At 27.4% G+C, this 26,592-nt stretch overlaps 1 protein-coding gene across 1 annotated transcript; it reads left to right on the top strand.

Moving 5' to 3' along the window:
• The first annotated feature begins 1,753 nt into the window (after window positions 1-1,753).
• LOC129963569 (elongation of very long chain fatty acids protein 7-like) lies at window positions 1,754-25,590 on the top strand. The gene is made up of 9 exons (XM_056078030.1): window positions 1,754-2,205; window positions 2,422-2,500; window positions 5,955-6,039; window positions 12,328-12,518; window positions 14,445-14,528; window positions 17,293-17,349; window positions 19,372-19,477; window positions 24,258-24,394; window positions 25,246-25,590. Exons 3-9 carry the CDS (start codon window positions 5,997-5,999, stop codon window positions 25,543-25,545), a joined length of 918 nt encoding a protein of 305 aa, XP_055934005.1. The 5' UTR covers window positions 1,754-2,205; window positions 2,422-2,500; window positions 5,955-5,996; the 3' UTR covers window positions 25,546-25,590.
• The last annotated feature ends 1,002 nt before the right edge of the window (window positions 25,591-26,592 follow it).

The following is a 26,592-nucleotide window of genomic DNA, read 5'->3' as shown; positions in this document are numbered from 1 at the left end:
TTTCAGGGTGGCGAGATCCAACCACCATGCCGGAAGCACCTCATCCTCATTTCGAGGTGCCCCCTCCCGGGAGTTGTACCAGGTCGGAAAAGAAGCCAAGACTGATATTTCTCAATAATTGTGTGGTGTGGGAGTTTAAGTCAACTTGTTTACAAAATGTTACAAGTTGTTGGTCTCAATGCCAGAGGACACTAATTTTCAATCCCCTCATATCTATGCATAAATGTGTTAATTTATACTGGATTTTGGAATATCCAGTATTGGAAACTTGATAGTAGGTAAATCTAATATTCAAAGACATATCTCTATTTAGTCTGAATACTGATTATTATCGGCTAACGATATGGTGAGAATGTGGAGTTTGTTTTCACAGTGAAATATCACAGAGAGACATTTTTTGACCAGGGGTGTCACTGTGTGGTTAGGCATCACGCTGGATGGTAGTATTGACCTCCACATCTTTTAGATGGACTGCTAAAGACTACAGAATTGTTTGCCAATTTCAAGCTGCTGTCGGTTCTAGCTTCATATTTATGGATAATAATGTGTCTTGTCCCTGTACGAACCTGATCGGAGACTTCCATGATACGGAATACATCCAACTGATGGCGAGGTTTGCTCTCTCACCAAATTTGAATCTTAAAAAGAATGTAGGGGTAGACATCTTCAGACAACTTATCCTTCTGCGCCCTCGCAGTGTTGTATTAGAACTGAGTGCTTCATGATGCTTGGAACTCCTTGAACCCATAATTAATCCATAATGTCCTAGCAAATATAGTATATCGCTGGTCAATGTGCCTGGCTGTCAGAAGCGACTATGTGCCTGATTAAACTACAGAACCATCTTTATATTTCATTTGTTTTCACCAAAATGTGAACTCTCTTTATGCCTAGTGTACTTTCAAATTGTTTCTGTTTTGATAATAAGGGAGATTTTTATCATTCACATTGTTTCTTATTTCAAAACCGGTTAATATTCATATATCCCCCATTTCCGACTCAGACTTCTTCCCTCATTCACGTAATGGTCAATGATGCTTGACTTTCGGACATCAGTGCACTTGAAAGCTTTGTTGTTGGTATTGCTTTGTACTGCTTTATTGCATCTACATGCTGTGAAGAGTTGTAGCGTTGCTATTCATGCAGTTGGTTTTCGTGGTATTTAATTCTATTGCATTAACTCTGTGTTATATATTTTATATGGACATGGAGCTATCTTTCTTTTGTTTTACTAAATGAAAAAAAACCCAGTTATCTGTACAGGAGCACCTCTTCCCATTCTTTGCGTATTGCATCGTAAGTTCTTTTAAAATAACTTGTATCTATGTGTCTGATCTGTCCTTAAAGTTTGCTACGGACTTTTTGGAATCCTTTTTCTAATTAGAAATAAAATAATTTTTATTTTGTAAAAAGGAAAATAATTTTGCTATTCATTTCGTAAATAATATTTAAAATTTTATGCAATGTATGTGAAATTATGGCTCACAATATTTTATAAAAATTAAGATATTTAACAAAAATATATCATTTTAAGAAAATTATACGAATGATTGTACAAATTTCAACTCTGCAATTAATAAAAGTAAAAATTGTTTGTCCCAGTGCATGATTTTAGAACCGGTCGCTTTATTTAAAAAAAAAAAACATCTATTGCAACACGTTTAATTTCACGTAAATGAACTGGATTTTCTAGTTAATGATTAGTAGTATCAAAAGTTTACGAAATCTGAAGACGTTTTTCCTTGTGTACATTATAACCAGTGTTTTAGCCACTTTATATGTTGTGATAAAAAACAAATGCTCGACAAAACTAATCGAATTGTTCAACGTTTCAGTTGCAGGGTAACGATCGAAATAATAGCATTTTTCCTCAAAAGTTTAAAGGTCATGAAACTTTTTTTTTCATCCAGTAAATGCGAGAGGGAACTTCCTAAATGCTGTCAAAAATCTGGCGAATCATAAGCAACGACCTTGAAGGAATTAGTTTTTAAATACCCGTTTATTTATAATGCGATTCACTTTTCCCTCATAATTCAGAACTTGCATAAACTTTTCAAGGCTTTGTAGTCGTTAAATAATGACCTGTATAATTTAACATGATAATGTAAATGACACAGAAATTACTATATTTTTTTAAGAAATGCGTATTGTCTACAATACAAAATAGCTGCATTGAATTACTCCTTTACTTCGCATCCAATGAAGGTATGTTAACTTACATTGCTACTTAGTCTCCAATGAAGTGAATGAGTGAATAAGTTTGAAATTTATGAGAATTCTTAGAGATAATGTTTTTCTTTATAAATCGAATTACATCTTTCTTTCTATTGGAAATATCTTTTATGGCATCACTTGTAGAATTATTGCACGAATATTAAATATGATAATATCGATGTTCTAAATTCTTATTTTGTTCGACAGATTAGAATTATTTTCGCCATTGTATTTGGAAATTTTAAACCCAAAAGGGAATAGTGAAAAAATTGTGTGAAGAATTCCTGTAAGTATTTTTTTCTTTATTCAAATCATGTGTTGAATCAGTGCACGTATGTATTTTTAAAAAAAATTCAACTCGTGTATAATTACTGTGCAAATATATTTTTTATGTGTATTTAAAGTCAATTTGAATGTTTTTGATTTTTTTGTTGATCAGTAAGAATTTATTTTTGTTCTTACTTTTAAATGCACTTTTCTGAGTTTCGATGTTTTTGAGTTTTTAATTATTATAAATATAGTATTTGTTTCAGATTTTTTCTCGATGAAAGTTTAAAAATTTTTTTTTTCAGAAAATGAGTTTGGAGCATATTGTTATTATGATTTTATAAATGCTAGAAAAATAAAAATATATATATAAATATGGAACTTTATACAACTTTATTGAAATTTTATAAACTTTGAATACATAAAACAAAAAAAAAATCAATTCCATATAGATTCAAGAATAAAATATTTTTTTGGCAATAATTTCAAATGATAGTGTTGGGTTTCTAGATATTTACATTTAGCGATTGAAATAAATTATGCTTTTCATTTTTTCAAAATTGTTATAATATTTAAAAAAAATAAATGCATTTTATTTTCTTTGATATTTTTTGAAATTTTAATGGAAAAAAAATAATGATAACTCTTATTCAATCGTTTTAAGCTCTTCTGTTTGTTCTGTTTGTTGTAACTGAAAATAAGCAGTAAAATGAACTACGGAACTCAATTTATATCTATTCCAAACAGAAAAAGAAAGAAAAAAGTTTGTAAATAAAATTTTCTATATAAAAAGTAACAAAGTCAATGAAGAAGTTTTTTTTTCAAGTAAATATACTTTAACACAATATATATGTATGCAAACTATAAATGATATTGTTTCTGCAGACGTTAAAGTAATATGTTTTAAGTAAATTATTTATTTTCCCAAAGAAATATTGCTTTCATTAATTATAAATTATCCCAACTATGTCTGACCTGGTCCTAAGAAATATAAATAATTATAGTTGTACTATAGAAATTAAATGAAATTTAATTTAGAAGTTATTCATAAGTTACTGATTCCGTAAAAACTGTTCAATTTTTGTTGTTGATATAATTGAAAATATCTTATTTTGTATAATAAATTTAATTCAAGTATAAGCGAAAGGGAAAATTGGACATATAAAAAGAGAGTACTCTATTAATGATCTTATAATGAACTTATGAATCAGTACAATTATATCCTTATTTACTTAGAATTACATAACACACATCAGGAATTCTTATAAAATATTTGGTTTTGATTCTATGACTAATATACATTGCAACAAAGTCAATGGAAAATAATTTCAGTCAAATTGTTTTAAAGTAGGCTTTAATCTATGAATTTAACACTATTTTTGATTCATAATGTTTCATCATTTTTTCTTATGTGAACGTTTCTTTATTCTTTAAAATTAAATAATGATTGTTTCATAATACATAAGTATTATGAAGATTAAATAAATTTTTACGAAAATATTGATTTGAAATTTATCATATAACTAATCAGGAGATAAATTTTGATTGAAATCGATATAATATTAAATATATTAATTATGGACGTTGTTAAACTAACAAAACTCATACCACTTTCAATTTTATTTTATATATTTGTATATAAATATTTCTATTCTTTTTATAAATTTCTATATAAATATAAATATTTCTATATAATTATATTTCTATAGTATGAAATTCACTTTTATCACTTTGAATTTAATCTTTCAGCATTTTTTATCAACTTTCTTGGTTTTTAATTAAAACGCATCTCTATGGCAACGATTATTTTAATAAACTTTTAAAGATATTTATAGAAAAAAAAAGAATATGTGAGTTGGCCATCTACAGAACAGGCTATTAGAACTAGAAAAACCAAATTTACTTATTGCACCGATATACTATAGAGATTAAGAATGTGCATTTCGATTTTTTAAAAAATTAATTAGAACTTTCCGAATTTCTAAATAAATAGCGAAACTGTGTAGTTTCCTCATTATAACAATCAAAAATATTATGGCACAAAAGGGAATTTCCCATCCTTTTCACATCCAAAAAGTTATCTTTTCAATTAATACCAATTTAACTACAATGTAAGTTTTTTTGTTCATTTTTAATCAAGTTTTTAAACATATATTTGGGCGTATTTTGCAACAATATATTTCAGCAAATGAATTCAAAATATTTTCATTGTTGTTGCAAATATTTCATCCTAGATTCTTTTTCTACTTTTGATGTTATGTATGAAGACATCTTATGTATATTGTCATGGTATGAAGTCATTTTTCCATGTTGAATAGGTTTCTATTTAAAGTATGATTTTAATAATTTTTTCTAATTTTATTATGTATTTATTTTTGTAATTAAAGTTTATGATAGAATCCAATGTTTAACTAAACTGATAAAACTAATTGATTCTTTTTCAGTTATTTCGTTTACATATATTCAGATATCCGTTGATATATTTACTTGAAAATTCGAATTGAATCTATACATTAGATAGTAACACTATATACCAAATTTTACTTTTTTACATTTTATCGATATTAAAAAGTTTATGCTAGAATAGAAGGACAAATTTTCTTTAAATGTCCAAAATTTAATGAAAATCCACTAATTTCATATAAAGACAAAAATCCAAATCTCATGCATCTAGCTCAAAGCTTATTGAGCTATGATTCTCACATTCATTCGTTCTCAAAACGAATTCCAAAAACGTGTTTTCCGGATGCAGACTTACCAAAACATTGGAATTCATCGACATCTGAAGGTTGAAAATTTTGACGATTACAATATTTTCTCTGCATATTCTTTGTATACGAGAAAATAAAAATTAGGTATAACACTGGTATTATCAACTAAATATTTGTTGATTTCGTGTAATTTTTTTTCAGTATTAGTTTCTCAAATTATCTGTGGTAACTATAAATGATGATGAAATTTCTCAATCTCGACTCTGGATGGACTGAATGACTAGTCAGTCTATCACGAGTACTATAGCCCATTCAAAAGCTTCCATCACCATCCCATGCACGAAATCCTACAGCAGGATGCACTTCCCATCGTCGAAAATGGTTCAGTAACACCATATCATATCATTATTTTTCTCCAAAAAAGCGAGGACGCGCTTTGTTATTAAGCGACTTCTCATTTTCATACATAAGTCTTGAGAAAAACTAATGCTATAGGCCGAAAAATTACTAATATGTAGGAAAAGGCAATTTAAAATGCCTTTAGAACTTCACTGATGGTAATTTTGTTCGTTTAATTGCATAAATTTAGATGCAATACTTTTTGATCAACTAAGAAGCGATATTGTTATACGGATGCATAATTAGAAAGTCTACAGAAGAGCAGTCTCGATTTTTTTACCATGTGCTAAAACTGAATTTTTTAAGTGTATGAACTTATTTAGAATAATTTTTTTATAACTTACGACTATTTCTGTTTTTTAGAATTAATACATCCGAGGATTAATATTACAACAATAAAAGAATATGAATGTTTTCAATGTCATTAGAGATACTCTATATTCTGGAGGTAAGTATTACTTTTAATGTACACACCAAAACTTTCTGAATTTTAATGATTTTCACATGCATTTTTTTTATTTCGTTTAATACCTGAAGAAAATCGTAAATTTGATATAGTTACAAAATAAAGCGACAAGTCGAAAGATGTGTACCTAAATAAATGTGAAATGAGTTAAATGCATCATCCACTAAAACTGTCAGAAATGCATTATTACTTCTTTCGCAGAAAATGCGGTATGTATTTGAAAAAGTTAAAAGTAAAAAAGGCAAAATTGATAATGCAGTAATCTGATAGTCTTGATTATATCTTGCTGAACATAGCAGTATTAAAAACCATGTAGCAATAACAACAACAACAATAATAATAATATTAATAAATATTTGGATTTCCTGATGTCAAAATTTTGAGAAAAGGAAAAAAAAAAAAAAAAGGTTTGTAGAACATAAAAAACAGAACTCTCGCTGTAATTAAGAAACGGGAAGTTTCAATGAAAACAATTATGTATTCAAAAGGAAGACTGAAATGCTGAAATAAATAACAGAAATTTTTACAATATTTTGCATGTTATTACGATAATATTTCTTCTTAGGGAGGTTATAAGCAAATTTCATTATAATTAAGCCATAGAAAAAGCTTAAAATGAAATTTTTTTATAATTAAAATGATATGTATCATTAGAAACATTACTATTAATTAATATTGCAATTATTTTTAAATTAAAATAAAAATCCTGACAAAAATAGTTTGCAAATGAATACAATATTTTAAATCCATAGCATGAATGTATAATATATGCCAAAATTATTTAAAAAATATATTATTAATATAAATGCATAATTAGGGATTGCAATATCGTACCAAAAGTTCAATACCGGTATTCGGTATTTATTAGATCTTAATACCGGGATACCGGTTTTAATACCGGTATTAGAAATTTTAGAAAAAGAAAGAAAACACATGTGTTTATTGGTTTTATTTACCAGTTTGAATAGAGAGTGTAAATATCACAAAACACTATGATAATTTTCTATTTTCACTATTGACATTAGTGTCATCATAATCTTTGATAACTGTACCGAATTCTTCTGAATGTGGATAAATTTGTGGGTAAAAAAATTTCAAGAAAATTTACTATAAACTTGATCAGATTTGAATTGGTTAGTCTCTTTTTTTCTTTTTCATTTTCATTTTTAAAATCATCATAATTATGTAAATACCATAAGACATTTTCTATTTCGGTAAGCCTTTCTTCTGTGCAATTTCTGAATGTAATATATAATTCCTCAGATAGTGATGTGTGCTGTTCTTTCAGTAACTGCAGCATAAAATTTATTGTTGCATTAGCTGTTAATGAATTAGAATCTCTCCGACATAATGCCTCAACAGCCAGTTTTATTGGAAGTAGAGCTGATACAGTTCTGGATATTAAATCGAATTCACTATCTGAAAAATTAATTTGCTGGTTTAAATCGATTATTGCTTTTTGGATTGGATTTCTCAGTTTCAAAAATCGTTCCATCATTTGGAGTAAACTGTTAGGAAAAAAATATTCTAGTAAATACCGAAAAAACGGTATTTAAACTTGTGAATACCGGTATTACAAAATTGTACAAATGACTCAAAATACCGGTATTCGGTATCTCGGTATACCGATATTGCAATCCCTATGCATAACGTAGAAACTAAATACTTTTACACAAAAGTAATGTAAAAAAACTGAATTTAAACAAAAGTGTTTAACGGTTGAAAGAGTGTTAAATGTTAAAAATCATTTTCAACTTTAGTTTTTCTTAGAATTTAGAATTCATTTTGAAAATATTCTTCTTTTGTCGAATATTTTAATTAAAAATATTTTTTTGTACAAATCTTTCCTTTTCTTCTCATGAAAATCGTCAATTTAATTCAACAAATTTTAATTTCAAGCATTTCTCCCCATTAAAGACTAAAGAGCAGTTATTGAAACCTACTTTCTCTCAAGCTATTAGAAAGAGTACAGTAAGCAGCCAGAGTACATACAGTTTTGAGAAGAGAAGTATATTTTATAAGATAAAGATTTCTAAACAGATAAATTTCATCTTTCTTTCCCTTCATTCTGCGTAACTTCTCAATTTTTCTGATTTCGATGAATTTAATGATTATCAAACACCGGATTTGAGAATAAGAAATAAAAGTAAAAGATATTCATGCTATTTTTGAATCTGAACATCGATAATACTTTCAATATCGATAAAATATTACACTTTGTGGTTTTTAAAAAAAGACCAAAGAAAATAAAACTATATATATGAATAAAACGGTTTTCACTGCTCTCAATAAATAAACCTCAACTTTGTAAAAAATACTATATTTGTAACTTTAAAGTATTTCAAGAAATTCCATGTAGAGAGAAAAAAATCTAACAATATCTCGAATCTCAATGATATGAGCATTACTCACAAAAGTTAGGTGATATTTCAAATTATATATGGTGATATATCAAAATATTTGACTATTTTTATGAAATAAGAACATCAGAAGAGTAATTTTCGATTATGCAACAAATAAAACGTTTGATTTTGCAAATGAGTTAAGAATTCAATCAATAAGAATACATTTAATATTCAGTAGAATGTTTTATTATCTAAGACTACCAAAATAACCGACAACGATTGGACATGGACAAGACCAAACTGTCGAAGATTAACCTTCAAATTCTGGGTTCCTCTATCATTCTTGTGCCATAGTAGCTTCTATCAGGAGATATTTTGTATGACGTATAATGTTTTCCTGACGTAATATAATCGAATAACTTTCTTCGTTTTGTCATTAGCTTTTTTTTTGTTAATAACTAAAAAAATAAATCGTTGTTTTCTTTATCTCAATGTTTTTATTTCAAAATTTTTCCGAATTTTTAAGCAATGTATTTTAAAAGACTGGAACCAAAGGCGGTAAAAAATTCCCAAAATTGAGCATAGAGGAAAATAGATGGTATAACTGTTTAGTTAATGATGCAAATTGGTTACTTATTGTAACCATACAACGTCATTTTGAGTAATTTATACAAGGAAAGGTTTATTAAATTTTTGTTTTTTGCCAGACGTTCCTTAATTTTTTCCCCATCTTTCACCCATATTTATCTCCATATCCAAAATATTACCTTTGTTGCTAAGACATCAGCATATCATACTGTAAATTAAAAAAAAAAATCAAAATTGGAATTTCATCGATTTGTTACTAAAACAAATGTAAAATTTGCTACAAAAGAAGGAAAAAATGAGAAGAAAAAAATATTGCAAGTTGAAGTTCAATTAATATCGCGAATGAGGAAATACGGCTAGTTAAATCCGAGCTGATCACTTGCAATAACAAAACGGTGATTTGGAATTATAAACAACTATCTTTGAGCAAACAATTGTTTCTTCTTAATACTGTCAGCACGAAAGGTCAAAATAACATTTCCTCGAAAAATTTTAATTGACTTGAGAAATATAAACAAACGTAAAAACAAAACTTCTAACAAACGTAAATAATCTGATCATAAAATCTTTATCTTGTGAAATTTAAAATATCAATCTTAATTTTTGCTCTTCAAAATATTTTTCGTTTAGATTAATATACTTCGAAATATTTTCCTGAAAATTTTTCTCTTCAAGTACCTCAAAATTGCCATCTTTTATATTCTATATATCACTTCAGTGCCGTTTTTCCATGGCCATTTTGCATTTTAAGAACAAAAGATAGCATTAAAATTTTACATGTTGAGTAGGAAAATTAATCAAACCTAGTGATTAAATTTGGTAAAAAATGTAAGGACAGCTGATAGTGAATATAAGAAACTTGGTAATTTTTTTTGGTCACAATTTTCACAGTTCCAAATAATTTATGATAATCATATGCATGCAGTATTTTCCTTGATTAATTTTATCGGCAATCATTTCAAAAATGCAACTGTGGTCGAAAAACCTAAAAAACTCATGTTTTTTTCTTATTTTCATTGAAATGAAATGTTTATTGTCTTTTTAGCCCTTTCATCATCTTTGCAATCTTTACAGCCTTAGCTGAAATGCATGATCCATTTGAAAAAAACCATTTTCTTCAGTGCATGATCTTCATAAAGAACCTTTCAATTTAAAGAAAGGTGCATGTTCTATATCAATTAGAATGATTCTTAACATTTTCCTGGAAATTTTGCTCTTCAAGTATCTCATTATTGTTATTTTTTATCAGGTATCTGCATCAATCTATATGAATAACATTTAAACATTTCGTAAATATTCTGAGAATCTTTCGGAATTATGACAATAAAAGTAGTTTTTGATTCTCCATTCTATCAAACCGTTAGAATCCATCGCTAGGAAGAGAAAAGAGTAAGATGCAATATAGATGAATGGCACAAATATTGTTTAAATTCTTAGAGGTTGTCGATGATTTAATGGATATTGATGCTCTAGTATATCCCCCCCCCAACCACCGGTCAATAGCGAAAGAACCAGATGTCATCCCAATGTCATTTCAGTGCATTAATTAATGTGTCTATTATGCAATTTATGCAATTGTCAGAAATATTAGAATAGGGATATTTTAATAAAAGCGAAAATTTATAAATATGAAAGAATTGAAATTTGTGGTGCTAATTTTTTTTTTTTTTTTTGATGGTGTAAAACAAAATTATTTGCCTGAAAATTCAAAGTTGAAGGCAATGAAAGAGATATTTCTATTTTTATTGAAGTGTTTGATTATTTTAAGTATTTTTACGTAGAGAAGAGTCTGCGTCCTGGTCTAGGGGTAGCGCATCTTCCCCGTGATCTGGGCGTCCCGGGTTCGAGTCCCGGTTTGGGCATGGTTGCGCTTCATCTGTTCTGTTTGTGAGATGTGCGAATGTACCCCTCTGTAAAAAAGGGTTGTGCAAGCGAATGAGTGATGCGTGAGTAACAAAATCGTAATCTTGGCCCTAGTTGCCGCTACTAAAAACAAGAGACGCTTCCTATAGGCCGAAGTCGTTGACTTCGAAACCGCGGACTTGTCCATGGCAAGTGCCATCAGAAACAACAACAATATAGAACAAGACGGATATGAACTGATCAGTACAGATGAAAGGCATTATGAAAAACATTTCATTGATGCCTTCCTGTTCTATGTGTGAGATGTGTGAATGTGCCCTCCTGTAAAAAGGGGTTGTGCAAGCGGATGAGCGATGCGTGAGTAGTCAAGTCGTTCTCTTGGCCCAAGTTGGCTCTACGATAAAAACAAGAGGGGCTCCCTCTTAGGCTTAAATCGACCGTCTTTGAACAGCGGGGCTTGTTTGTGACAAGTGCCATAAGGAACAACTTAGATAAGAACTGCGTACTCTTTTTCAATCATTCTTGTTTGAGCTTTAGGGCTGGTTTCTTCATGTACTACGACACTGTGAACATTGTAGCATAGTGAGATCCCGAAATAATTCCACCTCACCTATATTGATCAATAAAATTATTGTTCTAATTTATATAATCTTTTTAATGCTATTTAATCTGCCATATTATGAAGCAAATGCACTAAATACGGTGCCTAATATTCTAGTATAGTACCACTGATTATTATTATTGATAATTCTTCTGTCACTATAATACGGTAGAAAATTATTTAAGTCGAGCAAAATGTCATTGTTTTTAATTTTGTTTTTATGTTTCCTACTTACTGTAAATATTTTTTATATATATATAAATGCTTCTTTTAAAATAAAATCCTCGAGTCATACCAATCAAAGATTTAATGCCCGGAGTGATCACTCAAATAGGGTCATGAAACGGTGTTGTGTACTATAAAATTGCTGTTGTTGTTTCTAATGGCACTTGCCATGGACAACCCCGCTGTCGAAGACAGCCGATTTAAACCTCAAGGGGAACGCCTCTTGTTTCAATAGTAGCGCCATCTAGGGCAAAGAGTACGACTTAGCTACACACACGTCACAACCCTTTTTACGGAGCGGACTTCATTCACTCATCCACAGATCGTAATTTAGATCTGAATCAGAGAACGATCACCCCTGATCCAGTACCCCCAGTGGTATTACTCTCGACATGGAGGACTTTGTGCCCACAACAGATTTAACGCGCGTCAGCCACCAAGCACACGGGGAATCTGCGGCCGGCGGGGTTCGAACTCGCAACCTAAGGGACGCGAATCCGACGCTCTACCAACCAGGCTATCCCGGCCTTAATAAAATTGCTAAAACTAATAATGTGCACCAATGAATGTATTATAGTCACTTGAATTTATCATTTCCTTTTTCTTACATATTTCAGTATAAGTAGGCATTCTTTCTTGTACTAACAGATCCACTTGTCCGGACATGGTTTTTGGTGGAGAGCAATTATTTACCCTTCGTGAGCAGTATTGTGTATGTGCTGTTTGTGAAAAAGGTGGGACCTGCTCTTATGAAAAACAGGAAACCTTTTGAACTTCGCAACCTCATGATTGTATATAATTTCTTCGTCGTCTTTGCATACGCAGGATCACTTTTATTTGTAAGTTCTTCATAAATATTCAAACATTTTTTTATCTCATTTTTTTGCATTTCGCTTTTTTTTTTTTATGTTACAAAGAATTGAGATATTAACAGAATATTAAAACACAAATAAGGAAAATAAAATCAGAACATCAGTAAAGATAAATCTAAAATGTTTATTATATGGAGAAAATAATTCATTTTATGAATTATTTTCTTCATACAATTTAATTTCCTCGAAATATGAAGGCGAAGTGAAAAGAATCGAAGGCTATGGTTTTGTAACACTGTCATTCTGAAATGCAAATCACTGTTATTGATACAGTTAAATGCAGGGATATTAAAAAATAAAGAAAAGTTTAAAAATGAGTTTACCCATTAATTGTCAGTCCCATGCGCTGTACATGCATAAAATTATTAATTTTCAAATTTATGAATGAGCAGTAGAACATTATATGACGCTATATTTCGATACAAAAATTACACATAATCCAAAAAAGACTTTAAATATGTAAAGGTAATATAAAAATATACGATAATATAAAACACGATAATATAAAAAAAATACACACGAAAATATAAAAAATAAAGGTTTAATTTCAGTCAGTATATAAAATAATGAATAAACATAACCCATGTAAGACCACATGTTATGATCATATTCTACCGATATTATATGAATTCAGGATAATTATCAATTATTCTGAATATTGTTCAATACCATACAATATTTTACAAACTTTTTGTGCTACTGAAGAAGGTTTGCAGAATCTAATTCCGAGTCTGGTGTTCATAAAAATATTTCAAAGAGCCACGAATCAATAATACAAACTTTTATCACGTCACGTCCAATGTACCGAAAAAAAATCCTCAATGAAATACTGCGTATGGAAACTATGCAATCATCACAACTAGAGATATCGTGAGTTATTTTTTTTTTTTTATCGAATATCTGAATGGAATGATCGATGTAATCCTATACATCAGAAACGAAATTATTTTACAATAAGCAGATAAATCATTTTGAAGAATTTCCTATGTGGATTTTTTTCCTTTTTCTAAATGTGACGAAATAATTTTTCCTTTAGAATTCTGTCGAAATTTCAGTGTCAGAGAAATATATATTGCTGATTTTATTGTGCTGTCTGAATAAAGAATCTAAATCTGCTAATTTTAACTTTTCATGACTGAGCCTTTTTTATCTAACAAAATAAACATTGGTTTAGAGTAAATAATATTTATGTTAGAGTTCGATTTAGATGTAAAATTCTAAAATATAATATTCATCTTCCTTAGTTTATTCAACAATCTAATCAAGCAATTTTTAATACATATGCACTATGCAATACATTGAATATAATAATTATGAAATAAAACGCATTTCCTGTTTAACTTGTTCAAAGTTCATTTTTTAATTCATTTTTTCGCTTTTTTATTTACACATACATTTATATTGTAATATAGTCCTCGAGTCAATTAAATACTTAAAAATTTTTTTCAGTTAGGTTATCGACTAATATACAGACGAAATGAATCCACAAATCAATATATTATTTTTTGTTTTAATTCCAAATTAACCATATTAGATTCGAGTTATAGATTTTAAAAAATAATATTAAATTAAATTAAAATTTTAAAAAACGGAAAAAATTGAATTATTTATTTATTTGCATTAAAATATACAACAAAATTTCAGTGCTTTATATTTTTAATGTTTTGATGCTAATTAATGAAAAAAAAATGGTATTTATAGGCCGTGATCTTAAAGTTCCTGAATTGCAAGTCTCAAAAATAATTTATTAGTTTTGTATAATTATTTTTTCTAGTAAGACGTGGGATGTTCCTTGTTTTGAAATCTTATTTTATACTTTAATATTCTAATTAGGTATGAACAGTATTATTTTACTTATTTATTTTAATATGCACGCATCACATTTTATTCCAGCTATTTTCCCTTCCATTTTGGACACCGGCTCTCGAAAAGATATGCGAACCTGCAGTAATTACAAAAGACAATTGGACATACTTGGTAAGAGAAATATTTAAAAATAACATATTAACTGAGTGAAATCGATTTTTATTCATAAGCCAGTTCTCAAAATAAATCCACTGAAATTCCACACGAAATATAAATACATTCAGATAAATTATGTATTTTTAAAAAAAATTTAGTTTCATTGTTGATTTTAAAATTTGTATTGCATGAAAATCTCGTATATTGCGATGTCATCTGGTTTGATTTATTCTGATTTGACTCGATTTGAGCCTTCTTTATACAAATAATTAGTAATTGAAAGAGGAAATAGGTAAAAAAAATGATAATAATCTAAATGTAAATATTATGTAAAAATGTAAAAGATAAATAAAAATATAAAATGTAAAGTTTTTATTATAAAATTCAGCTGAAAAGATAATGTTTTCCAATTATATTTTTCTTGTCTGTCATAACATTATGCATCTGTTATTAAAAAATTAAAAACACGTTGAAAAATTAAAAACAAGTCTAAAATTACAATTTTTTAATCAAAGAAAGATCCAGAAATTTAATTAGAAAATAGATTACAATTTAACGATTTAAGTATTTAATTTTACACTTTGCAATATACTGCAAGTGTAATATATATATATATATATATATATATATATATATATATATATATATATATATATATATATATATATATATATATATATATATATATATATATATATATATATTGTTAAAATGCTCAAGTGAAAAGTCGTATTATCTACAGCTTCAATGGCCCTAGGTAGCTCCTAAATTAAAAATATGATTCTGATTATTAAACACCTTAAATGTAGCAAAGAAGAAGGCAGTAATATTGTGGAATTCATTTCGTTCTTCAATGGCATAAATGTTCTTTCTGATTTTTAATTCTTGTGAGTTTCTTTTGAGGAATTAAAACAAGGAACAACAATATTTTTTCCCAACTATCAAACAACACCAAAGAAATTCTTTCTTAAGGACATGCTTGTTAGCATGAATGCCATAACATTCCTTTTATTTTTAATGTAAAAAGACAGGAATGTTGTGGCATTCAATATTAAAAAACAAAAACATTATGACAAATTCAATTCCAATTAGTCTTAATTCGTTGAAATTGTCGTAAATTTTAAAAAAATGGTTAACTAGTTCTAATACAATTCTTTCGCTAAAATTAATTTTTTGGACAATTATAATTTAATGGGTAATACAAATTTATGAGATATGAATGTAACATAATAATGATTATCACCTAAAAATGTAATTAAAAATTGCAATATATGAAACAGCCCTAAAATGAGCCCCTTATCTATTGTTTTATACCGTTTAAAATATTAGAATAAAAAAGATCTATTATCGAATTTTAATTTTTATAAAGGAAAAATAGGTTATTGTTGTGCAAGATAATTTGAGGAAAAACTTTTAATTCTAAATCGTCTTGTGTATTAATACGCGATGTGTTGGGCACACAGCATATAAGCATATATATTGATTAATTCCCTTGAAGGAAAATGATATCTCTGCTAATAATAAAGATAGATTTGTTTGTGTGTATTGTTTCTCTACTAGCCTAGTTTTGTTCTGGAGGTACCAAACCATATAGGGATATACATTGACATGTAAAAATGGGCGCCTGAGAGCGATTTTTTAAAAAAAATTTAATGAATAAAAAATTGAGATAATTAGAATTTTCTGTTAACTTCCTAAAAATTACAGCTCATAAATAATTTTTACAGTATTTTAAAATTCGAAAGGTTATCTTATCTAAGATATATTAAAATATATCTTAGTTTTATTGAAATTGCTTGAAGATAAATCGGCATATCTTACATTTCGGAAATTTTCGGCATATCTTACAATTATCTATTTCATGTTTGAAGCAAAACTCAAATCGTTATCATTGTTGCTATTAATATTTCCTCCTGGTTTTATCTTACATTGAGAAAGTTTGAATGTAAGGTATGCATTACTCAAAATTTTTGAAATTTTGTTAAGATAACTATTAAAGTTTATTTTTAGAACCAAGAAATGACTAAATATTTTAAAAATGCACCAATTTTGAATACTACTACTCTTTCCTGTGATTAATAGTTGCAAATTTTTAGCAACGATTACTATTAAAAATTAAAGTTTTTTGTTGTTGTTGTTGTAATGCCACTTGAAAATGCAACAGATTTCCCAAAAAGAAATCGCAAACTCTAAAGAAATTTATATGAATGTGTATATGAAGAATATATAAAATTAAAAAAGTAAAAGATATTTTGAAAAAAAAATGAATTCTTCTTAACATTGTAGGCCATAATTAGCTTACTTTTTAATAATGAATTCTAAATTTGAATGGTCGCGTATGTCTTAATCTTTGTCAAGTGTATGTTTTAATTCTATTGCTTTGATATTTTTAGCAGTCTTATGGAATAATTTATAAAAAACTTTGCAACATAAGAAAAACGCAATCTAAAAGTACATTTGCAAATTTCTGTCTAAAATTGTATTAATCGTTAAAAATGAATAACAAATATATATATATATATATATATATATATATATATATATATATATGATGAAATATTTTTAAAGTATTCTATTACATAACAATTACCTTTCAAGAAATTTGTTTCTTTTAATCCGATATATTATTTCCGATGAAAAAAATTAAATTCACAATTTATATTTAAGAGAACAATATCTTAGTTTATTGTATGTTTTTCTGGTATAAAGCGCGAGTTAAGGAAGAAAATAAGAGATGATCAAACAATCTAAATTGATATCAGATGTGTTTTTATTCTAGGTTGCGAACGTAGCTTGGGTTATATATGCATTAAAATATCTAGAATTTGCTGATACGGTGAGTAAAACCTTTGAAATCTATACTTTTTTTAAAAATTAAGATGCCTTTTTTTTGTAATGCCATATGTGTGAAAATGCAACATCGCACCACGTAAGTTCAAGATCATGGCAAAATCTGGACAGTAAATTAAGTTATTTAAATCTTTTTTAATTGGCATTTTAAATTTATAAATCAGTTATGATTCCTTAGCGATGTCTTAACTAAAGATCTTAAGCTATTACATCGTAAATGAATTAAGATTATGTGATGACCTATCTTTAATGCAACAATCGCTCTCATTACTTACCGAATGGAAACAATAAACTAGAAACAAATCGTATGCAACAACTCATACGATCATTTCAAACTGCTTTATTGAACGTTCTTACAGCTATACTTATTAAACGATTCAATTTAATAAAGTTGCAAAACATTATTAAAAATGCTCTGGAAAGAGCACTCCGTTTCACCAAAAGCTTCATTCATTCCGAGTAAAGAATAAGGGGAAAAAAAAATTAAGTGATTGACGTCAAGCAGAAAATTTAATACAGCACAAAAGTAGGCTTAACTGTCGCCACATGAATTGTCTCTATGACTTATCTATGGAAATTTATGACCATAACTTCAAAAAATGATATTTCACAAAAATGGATCTTACATTATCGTAACACTGAAAGAATTACCAGTTTAATGATATCAATTTCATTTCTGTATAAATTTTTCTTTATTTTTTATAAAATTTTTAAATGCAATAAGCAATTTTTAATTATGATAAATTGATATGTTGAAGTTAAATGTTATTGTGTTATGCTCTTTGCTAACAAGACATTGCCTGAGAAAAAGAAGGAAATCCAATTTTCGATTTATCCGCCCATAATTACGCCATTTGAACAAAATACCAAACATGATGGCTAAGAGCTTCTGTAAGTACTTTTAAATTTATGATGAAATTCAAATTTATCCATCATAACATTCAAGCGCATGCTATTACCAAAATTAATATTAATTTTTAAAAAATGACTTTCTTCGGACGTTAGTTGCTAAATAGGATTTCATTTCCTCTTTTATTTCGTAATATATACACTTTTTTAATTTACACGTACAGCAATTATTGTTCATTAATTAAATTAAGTTCAATTTTTTTCAGCCGTATCAAAAAACAAGGTGAAGTTTTAAAAATGTATTCTTTGTTTATAATATAACAGTCTAAAAAAAATCTAAATGAATAAGCTGGAGTCGTCAAAGACTGCTATTTTTGTAAAGTTTATATACTATATATATATATATATATATATATATATATATATATATATATATATATATATATATATATATATATATATATATATATATATATATATATATATATATATATATATATATATATATATATATATATCACAGTGATAGGAAAAACTAAATTTGCTAATGGATATATTTTAACTCATTAATGACAAAGCTTTATATATATAATTGTGTTATGAAAAACTAGTTAATTCAGTAATGAATATTTAAGCTCAATTATTACTATCTCATTTTTTTATAAAGAACTAATTCAATTTTCAAAAGTGGGAAATTCTTTAAATAATGATTTATAAAAATACCTTAAACAATGTTAGATAAGAGCATGTATAATTTATTAATAAACCACACTTATGCATATTTTTAAAGCTAGTTTTAAATAAGAATATTCAATGGATTTTAGGCTTGTTCTCTAAATGATTACATAATTTTTAATAATATTCCAAAAGTGTTTTCATCTTTATTAGAGTCACTATCATAAACGAATTATTTAGTAATTTTCTACAAAATTTCAGTTGCCTAATGGATTGATTTGAATAATCTGTCAAGTATCTATTCATAAAATTTTTCAATAAATATTTTTATGCAAGAATGATTATTTTGTTTATTTAAGATTAATCTAGTTTCCTTTGCATTTATGCGTATACATAATTTTGTTTGAAACTTTATAGCTAAACTGGCATAAAAATGCAGATAAGTTTTATAATTGCAATGTAAAGTGTTCATATCTTTCTGCAGATATTTTTTGTTCTAAGAAAAAAGAGTAGACTAATAACCAACTTACATGTTATTCATCATGCTGCATTGCCTATTATTGCTTGGGTATTTATGAGAACAGAAACCAGTAAGTTTATATTTTCAATTACTATGTGATCTTCTTAAATAAAAAGATAAAATACATTTACACAACTTTCTTATATCAAATTTGTTGTCCTTCCTAAGTCTTTTTCTATATTTTTATAATTAGATGCCATTATACAGAATTATCCCACTCGTTTTTTCAATAGTACTTTCTTCTGAAAGTTTTCTGCATTTAAAAAAAATATAAAAAATATTATAGAATTAGTTTAATTCGTATGTTCTTATTTGAATTTTTCTGCCGTTTTATTTATTTGAATCTCCTGTTAAAGTTGTCAAAAAGTTTTTTGATAAAGCAATTCCAAATTTGAAAAGAATTAATTAATTTATATAAAAGCATGCCTTTAATTCTTTCTCCTGTAGCGTTTAGAAGTCAATTCCCATTTTTCATCATTTTTTTCATTTCATCTACAATCAAAAAGAATTGTAGCAAAATGTATTTCTTTTTTTCATAAGATGAAAAATTCACATTTATTAATTGCAACTTCACTATATATAAACAAAAATGAAGCAAAAATCAATTATAAAATCTGCAGAACATGAACAGAAAAATTCCCTATCAAATTCCCTGGGGGAAAAATTTAATTAGATCAGACCACATTGGTTACGAATCGTTTAGTTTGGTGAAAAAATTTCCATCTGATGGAAAAAGTCGTGAATAGGGCTTTCAATACACATAATGATATCGTGTGCAATTCTAATTTATTTTGTTTAATTTGAAATCCAAACTAAAACCTGTATAAAATTATTTTTATTTAAGAATTGTTTATGTTGGTTAAATAGTTTGTACGTAGTGTATTCGGTGATTAAAGGCAAATAATTTTTTTATTGTCCATAATTCTTTGAAGCCCTTTACTGTTGTATAAAGTATTTAATTAAAATAAAAAAAAGGTGTTTTTTTTGAAAATTTTTTAAACATATTACACGTGAATTGTGTTATTTTGAAATATGCTGCAGAATTATATTTTCAAAGAATCTTACACTTTTCTCCGTTTTAAATGTATTTATTTATTGGATATTAGTATTGTAAATACTTCAATATTAAATATAATAATTATTGTTCTATTTATTAAAATTATTGTTCACAAAATTATAAGTTTTATAATCATAACTTCAAATGATTTATTAAAATGTTATTTTTTTATTAAAGTAATAAGTATTAAACAGTAAAAGACAGCACTATTTTTTAATTTAAAATTGTCGTTTGCTCTGTATATAAACAGAGATGAGCAAAAGAGACAGAAATTTTTCCTTGATTTTTTAATGAGATTTTGTTAAGGATTTCTTTGACACGCAGTGACTCAAACAATTGAGAGTACACCTTACTTTTACTCGATAAATCCGACTTCCAATATAAATAACACATTACCAAGAAGAGCAAATATGTTTTTGTTTTTATCCATAACAAATGGTTTAATTTAGAGTAAAAATAAAGAAAAATCAACAAAAAAATCCTAAATTGAAAAGTTTCAAAAGCATTTTAAATAAACATACTCAGATTTTTGCCTCAAAAGATTGAGAATACACCAATGAAAGTTTTGCAATATCATGCATAGAACAAAGTGTCACTGTTAAGTTGCATGTCTCTTGGCTCTTATAATGGCCTCTAAACATCATGGTACAGATTAGACCGATTTTTGGCGGTATCTGAAGATATTTTAACGCATTTTTCTTGCCACATTTGTTTTAAATGGGATTTATTTCTAATTTTGTGTTTTTGAACCACCTTTTCAAGTATGGCCCACGAATATTCAATGGCATTGATGTCAGGGTACTGTGGTGGTGTGTGTAACTGCTGTTTACAATGAAAAAGACTCCATATATTGATGTTACGAGCATTCTGTTCGGGGTCGTTTTGCTGCTGGAAAATGGAATTTCCATCTAAACTCAAATTTTTAACACTTTCCTTTAGATTGCTGCGACCATGTGGTTCTTCCAACTTTCTGCAGAAATTTCTCGAATCATAGGCAAAAGTGTAAGTGCTGAAACTGTGCGAAATGCCATTAGATAAGCTGGATATAAAAGTTGCATTGTTAGAGAGAAACCGTTCATCAGCTTGCAAATTCAGATAAAGCATTTATCTGCAAAAACTCATCAATTGAAGAGCAATAACTTTTGAAAGAAAATTATATTTTGTAACGAAAGAAAACTCAACATTTCTAGCAGTGACAACCATTGTACTGTATGGAGAAAGTCTAATATTGCTTTGGATCCAAAAAATTTACATTCTACAGTTAAACATGGTGGGGACTCCGTCATGATATGAGGTTGCATAGCTTCATCCGGGGTAGGAAATTTAATTCTTATGGATGGCATTAAAAATCATATGGTTTACTTGCATATACTTCTCAGCAATCTAAAGGAGAGTGCTAAAAATTTGGGTTTAGATGGAAATTTCATTTTTCAGTAGGACAACTACTCCAAACAGAATGCTCGTAATATCAAAATGTGATGTCTTTTTCATTGTAAACAGCAGTTACACACACTACCACAGTACTCCGACATCAATGCCATAAAATATTTGTGGGCCATATTCGGAAAAAAGGTTCAAAAACACAAAATTTGAAACAAAACCCATATTTTCAGATACCGCCAAAAATGGGTCGAATCGGTACCATGATGCTTAGAGGCCATTATAAGAGACAAAAGACATACAACTATACAGCGACACTTTGTTTCTATGCGAGATATTGCAAAAATTTCATTGGTGTATTCTCAATTTTTTGAGGCAAGAATCTGCGTATGTATAATTTAAATGCTTCTGAAATTTTTCAATTTAGAAGTTTTCCGCTGATTTTTCTTTATTTTTACTCTAAATTAAACCATTTGTTATGGGTAAAAATAAAAACATGTTTGCTCTTCTGGGTAATGTGTTATTTATATTGAAAGACGGATTTATCAAGTAAAAGTAAGTGTACTCTCAATTCTTTGAGCTGTATGTAGTCTTAGGAAAGAGAAATACAGGTATCTTTAAAAGAATGTTATAAACATTTTGGATTTTTATCCCTTTACTCGAAGCGTGAGAAAATGTTGAAATGCTGAGACCAGCAATTTTAGAGAGCACATGTTAAAAGTAATTTAATGAAAAGTGGAATTGTTTCAGGAAATTAGAGACCGTTTTAGAATGAAGTTAATATAATTGAATTAAGATAAAAATTAGGAAATGAATTAAAATTTAATTAGTATATTTAAAGGAAAATGCTAAACATTTGGGTTCAGATGGAAATTTCATTTTCCAATAGGAAAACGACCCTAATTACACTGCTAGTGACGTCAAAATGTGATGTCTTTTTCATTGTAAACAGCAGTTACACACACCACCACAGTCACCGACATTAATGCCATTGAATATCTGTGGACCACACTCGAAGCAGTGTTCCAAAAAACACAAAGTGGTGAAACAAAATCCATTTAAAACAAGTGTTGCAAGAAGAATGGGGTAAAATATCTTCAGATACCAACAAAAATTGGTGGAATCGGAACCACGACGTTTTTAGAGTCCAGTATAAAAGCCAAAAGCCATGCAATTAAATATTGACATTTTCTTTCTGTGCTAGATATTACAAAAATTTCACTGGTGTATTCTCAATTTTTTTTGAAGCAAAAATCTGCATATGTTTATTTAAAATGCTTCTGAAACTTTTCAATTTAGAAGTTTTTCGTTGATTTTTGTCTATTTTTACTTTAAATTAAACCATTTGCCATGTATAAAAATAAAAATATGCTTGCACTTCTGGGTAAAACTTTCGTTACAACATTATCCAATTCACTTATCAACAGTATCGCACGATATTGGTTACTCGCAATATTTTTTTTCAAGAAAACAATAATGCATCTACTGCTTAGTTAAACATTTTGAATAAATTACTCTGTTACATCATCAGTATCCCTGTCCTATACCCTCCATAAAATAAAAATGAAATAATATTCTTAAATATTCCATTCCAGTTGTTAAATATTCGAAAAAAATTAACCTTATTTTATATTTATTTTGAATTCAATTTTATGTTGCGGTGTGGAAATAATGAAAAGGCAATTGCCTAATTAGTAGTTGAAATATGTATCCTAATGGAAAACTTTTGTATATTTTTAATCGTGTAAATCATTTAAATATTCCAATCACAGTTCGGAAACACAATTATCTTCCTTTTTTTTAAAAAAAAAAAAAACAAAAAAAAAAACAAGAAACAATACATATTTATTAAATGAAAAGTAGAAAAATAGTAATATGATCCAGATCTTTGTTTTAATGAAGTAATTAAATATCATATAAATTATAATATTGTTAGAAGATTAGCATTAAATATAATATTATATCTGAATAAATGCTGTCAATTTGAGTAAACATATTGGAAATACCAAAAACAAACTATTATTCTAAGCATTCATTTTTAATATTTAGACTTAATAGAGTATTTCAGTTCTTAAAATACAAAATAATAACAAGAAGAAAGAACAAAACTGAAGGGTGAAAATATTTTCAAGATGTGAAGAAAAGATATTATTTTAGATGCCAGCAACTAAAGAATGTTTTTTATTAGTAATTTTGATAAAGGAAACATTTAATATTAAATATCGATTTTTTACAATTGATTTCTACTGCCAAAAGCTGATCTAACGTACTTTAATGTTTGTTGTGTGGTGATATTCTATTTGTGTTATATAAACAAAGAAGTAATTCAATCGTTTTCTGTTTAGTTACGTGTAGGTAATTGGTTTATGTTTTTAGATAATTTTGTCAAAATAATTTGTCTTTCTCTTTGTAGGTGGTTTCCAATTTTTTCCTGCCGGTTTGAATTCTTTCATTCACATTATAATGTATACTTACTATGGCCTGGCAGCAATGGGACCCGAAGTACGAAAATATTTGTGGTGGAAAGAGTACCTAACCCAGTTGCAGATGGTAAGACACTTTTCAAAAAGAAAAAAATGGGTGGGGGATTCTTGGGTGTAATGTCCAAACAAATTTATTAATCTTTGAGCCGAAAAAAATTTGGCATAATGATGGCTCATTGTATATCTTTCTTGAATAACGAATTTTAAATTCAGTGTAGAAAATTTTTATTACATATTTTGTGTTGAAATTTTAAATAATTTAGTGCTTATTTGCATATAATATCATTTCTGAAGTTAGTAGAACGAGAAGGAAGGCCTTAAGCCTATTAAAATAAGGTATGGTTTAGAAAATACATATTAACACCAAACTTGAAAACTCTTGTGTATTAGGAAGAGAGTAAAAATGTACCGATTACAGTTTTATATGTATACAAATTTGAAATAAAAAGTTAGGTAAAAAAGTGCATAAGATATTTATATTTTTTTTTATTTCCTGACAGCAAAAAACAAAAAAATTGTATGAAGAATAAAATTTGTTTGAGTTATAAATATTTTATAACATTGATAAATTCATATAACACTTTAATTTGATTTGTTCTATGTTGTAATAATTTAATTTCATAATCGATTTCTCATTCTCATACTCATGGGTGTTGTGAAATTTCGTGTAGTTAAGTAATTTAGCACACAATATTTAAATATTCCCAGGACTTAATTATCAATTTAACTTTTTGATACAATAGAAGATGCGCAATCTGGTATTGAATTAGAGAAAAATTTAATTACCTGTTCTGAAAATATTTATAATAATGTGAATATGTAACAAGATAAAAAATAATAAGAGCATATTTTTAAAAAGGCATTTTATTATTGTTATATTAACTACATTAGATTTCATTTTTTTTTCTAATGTTTCAGTTGCAGTTCGTTATCATCATTTCGTTCGTGACTGTAATTGTGCCACTCAGTGGATGCCAAACAACTCAACATGGAATATACATTGAAATTATCGCCGCTATTATTTTCTTGGCTCTCTTCTGCAATTTCTACATACAAACATATAAAAAGAAACCATTGAAACAGAATGTAGAATTACAAAATTCGAAATCACATTCACATTCCAATGGAAATTCCAACTCATCTGGTAATGATCAAAATGACCATAGAAACCAATTTGGTATTTCAAATGGTGTTAATGGTGAATTGAGAAAAAGATAAGATTTAAATTATTGTGATTGTTTTAAATAAAAATTTCGTAAAAGATATGGTGTATCTGTTTTCATGTTTATCGTTAATTTTCACAGAAAAAAATTGAAAATAATTCTAAATGTTTTAAATATCCATTCAATTCTTTCACTCAATACACTTAATGTTTGGAATGAGTTTAAATGTTTCAGTTCATTTAGTAATGATAAAAATTGATAATAATTTTTAAGACAATCCAATCAAAACTATGTACTTGTATCTTAGAAATCGTTTATGGAATTTCATAATTATTTTACCTTTTACTAACTAAAAATTAGATAAAAAATTACTAATCCGAATTTAGAAATATGCATTCTCAGAGATTTTAATCCCAATTGAATATTATTTTTAATTGTGTATAATTAATAAACTGATACGCAATGGATTAGGGCTCATATAATTTCATAAACTATGCAAAATACAATTTGAAAAATTCATAAATATAATTTGAAAAATTAATAAATACAATTTGAAAAATTCATAAATATAATTTGAAAAATTAATAAATACAATTTGAAAAATTCATAAAATATCCATCAAATAAAATGTTTCTAGTTAAATTCTTTTTTTAGTATTATTTTTTCCATTTCTACCATTCAGCTATTTCTACCATTATACTTCCATTCAGCCTTTTAATAAGAAAGTAATTACATTCCAGTTTAATAAAATAATTCTCCAGCTCATTCAAAATTCTAGTGTTTGATTAAAAAAGTGGCATGGTAAAAGACGTCTACAAAATACGTTTTCCCAAAAGATTATAAATGTAACTAGGTTATACTTTCTTTTTAAAACTGGAACTAATAAAACATCATTTTTACCGAACTTGAGAAAATAATCGGATTAGTAGTGCCATCTACTGATTATTAAATGAACTATTTAATGTAACGAGGGTTTTTTTTTTTTTTTAAAGAAATATATAATTTTACATACTTTATATATACGGCAATTACTATTATAGTACAAAAAATTAAAAGGCAAAAATTATAAATGGTAATCTTTAAGAACGATCTGAAATAAAAT

The sequence above is a fragment of the Argiope bruennichi genome, chromosome 3, assembly GCF_947563725.1.
Source record: "Argiope bruennichi chromosome 3, qqArgBrue1.1, whole genome shotgun sequence".
Taxonomy (NCBI): Eukaryota; Metazoa; Arthropoda; class Arachnida; order Araneae; family Araneidae; genus Argiope; species Argiope bruennichi.
The sequence above is the reverse complement of the archived record's forward strand: the minus strand, read 5'-3'. Positions and strand labels throughout refer to the sequence as shown.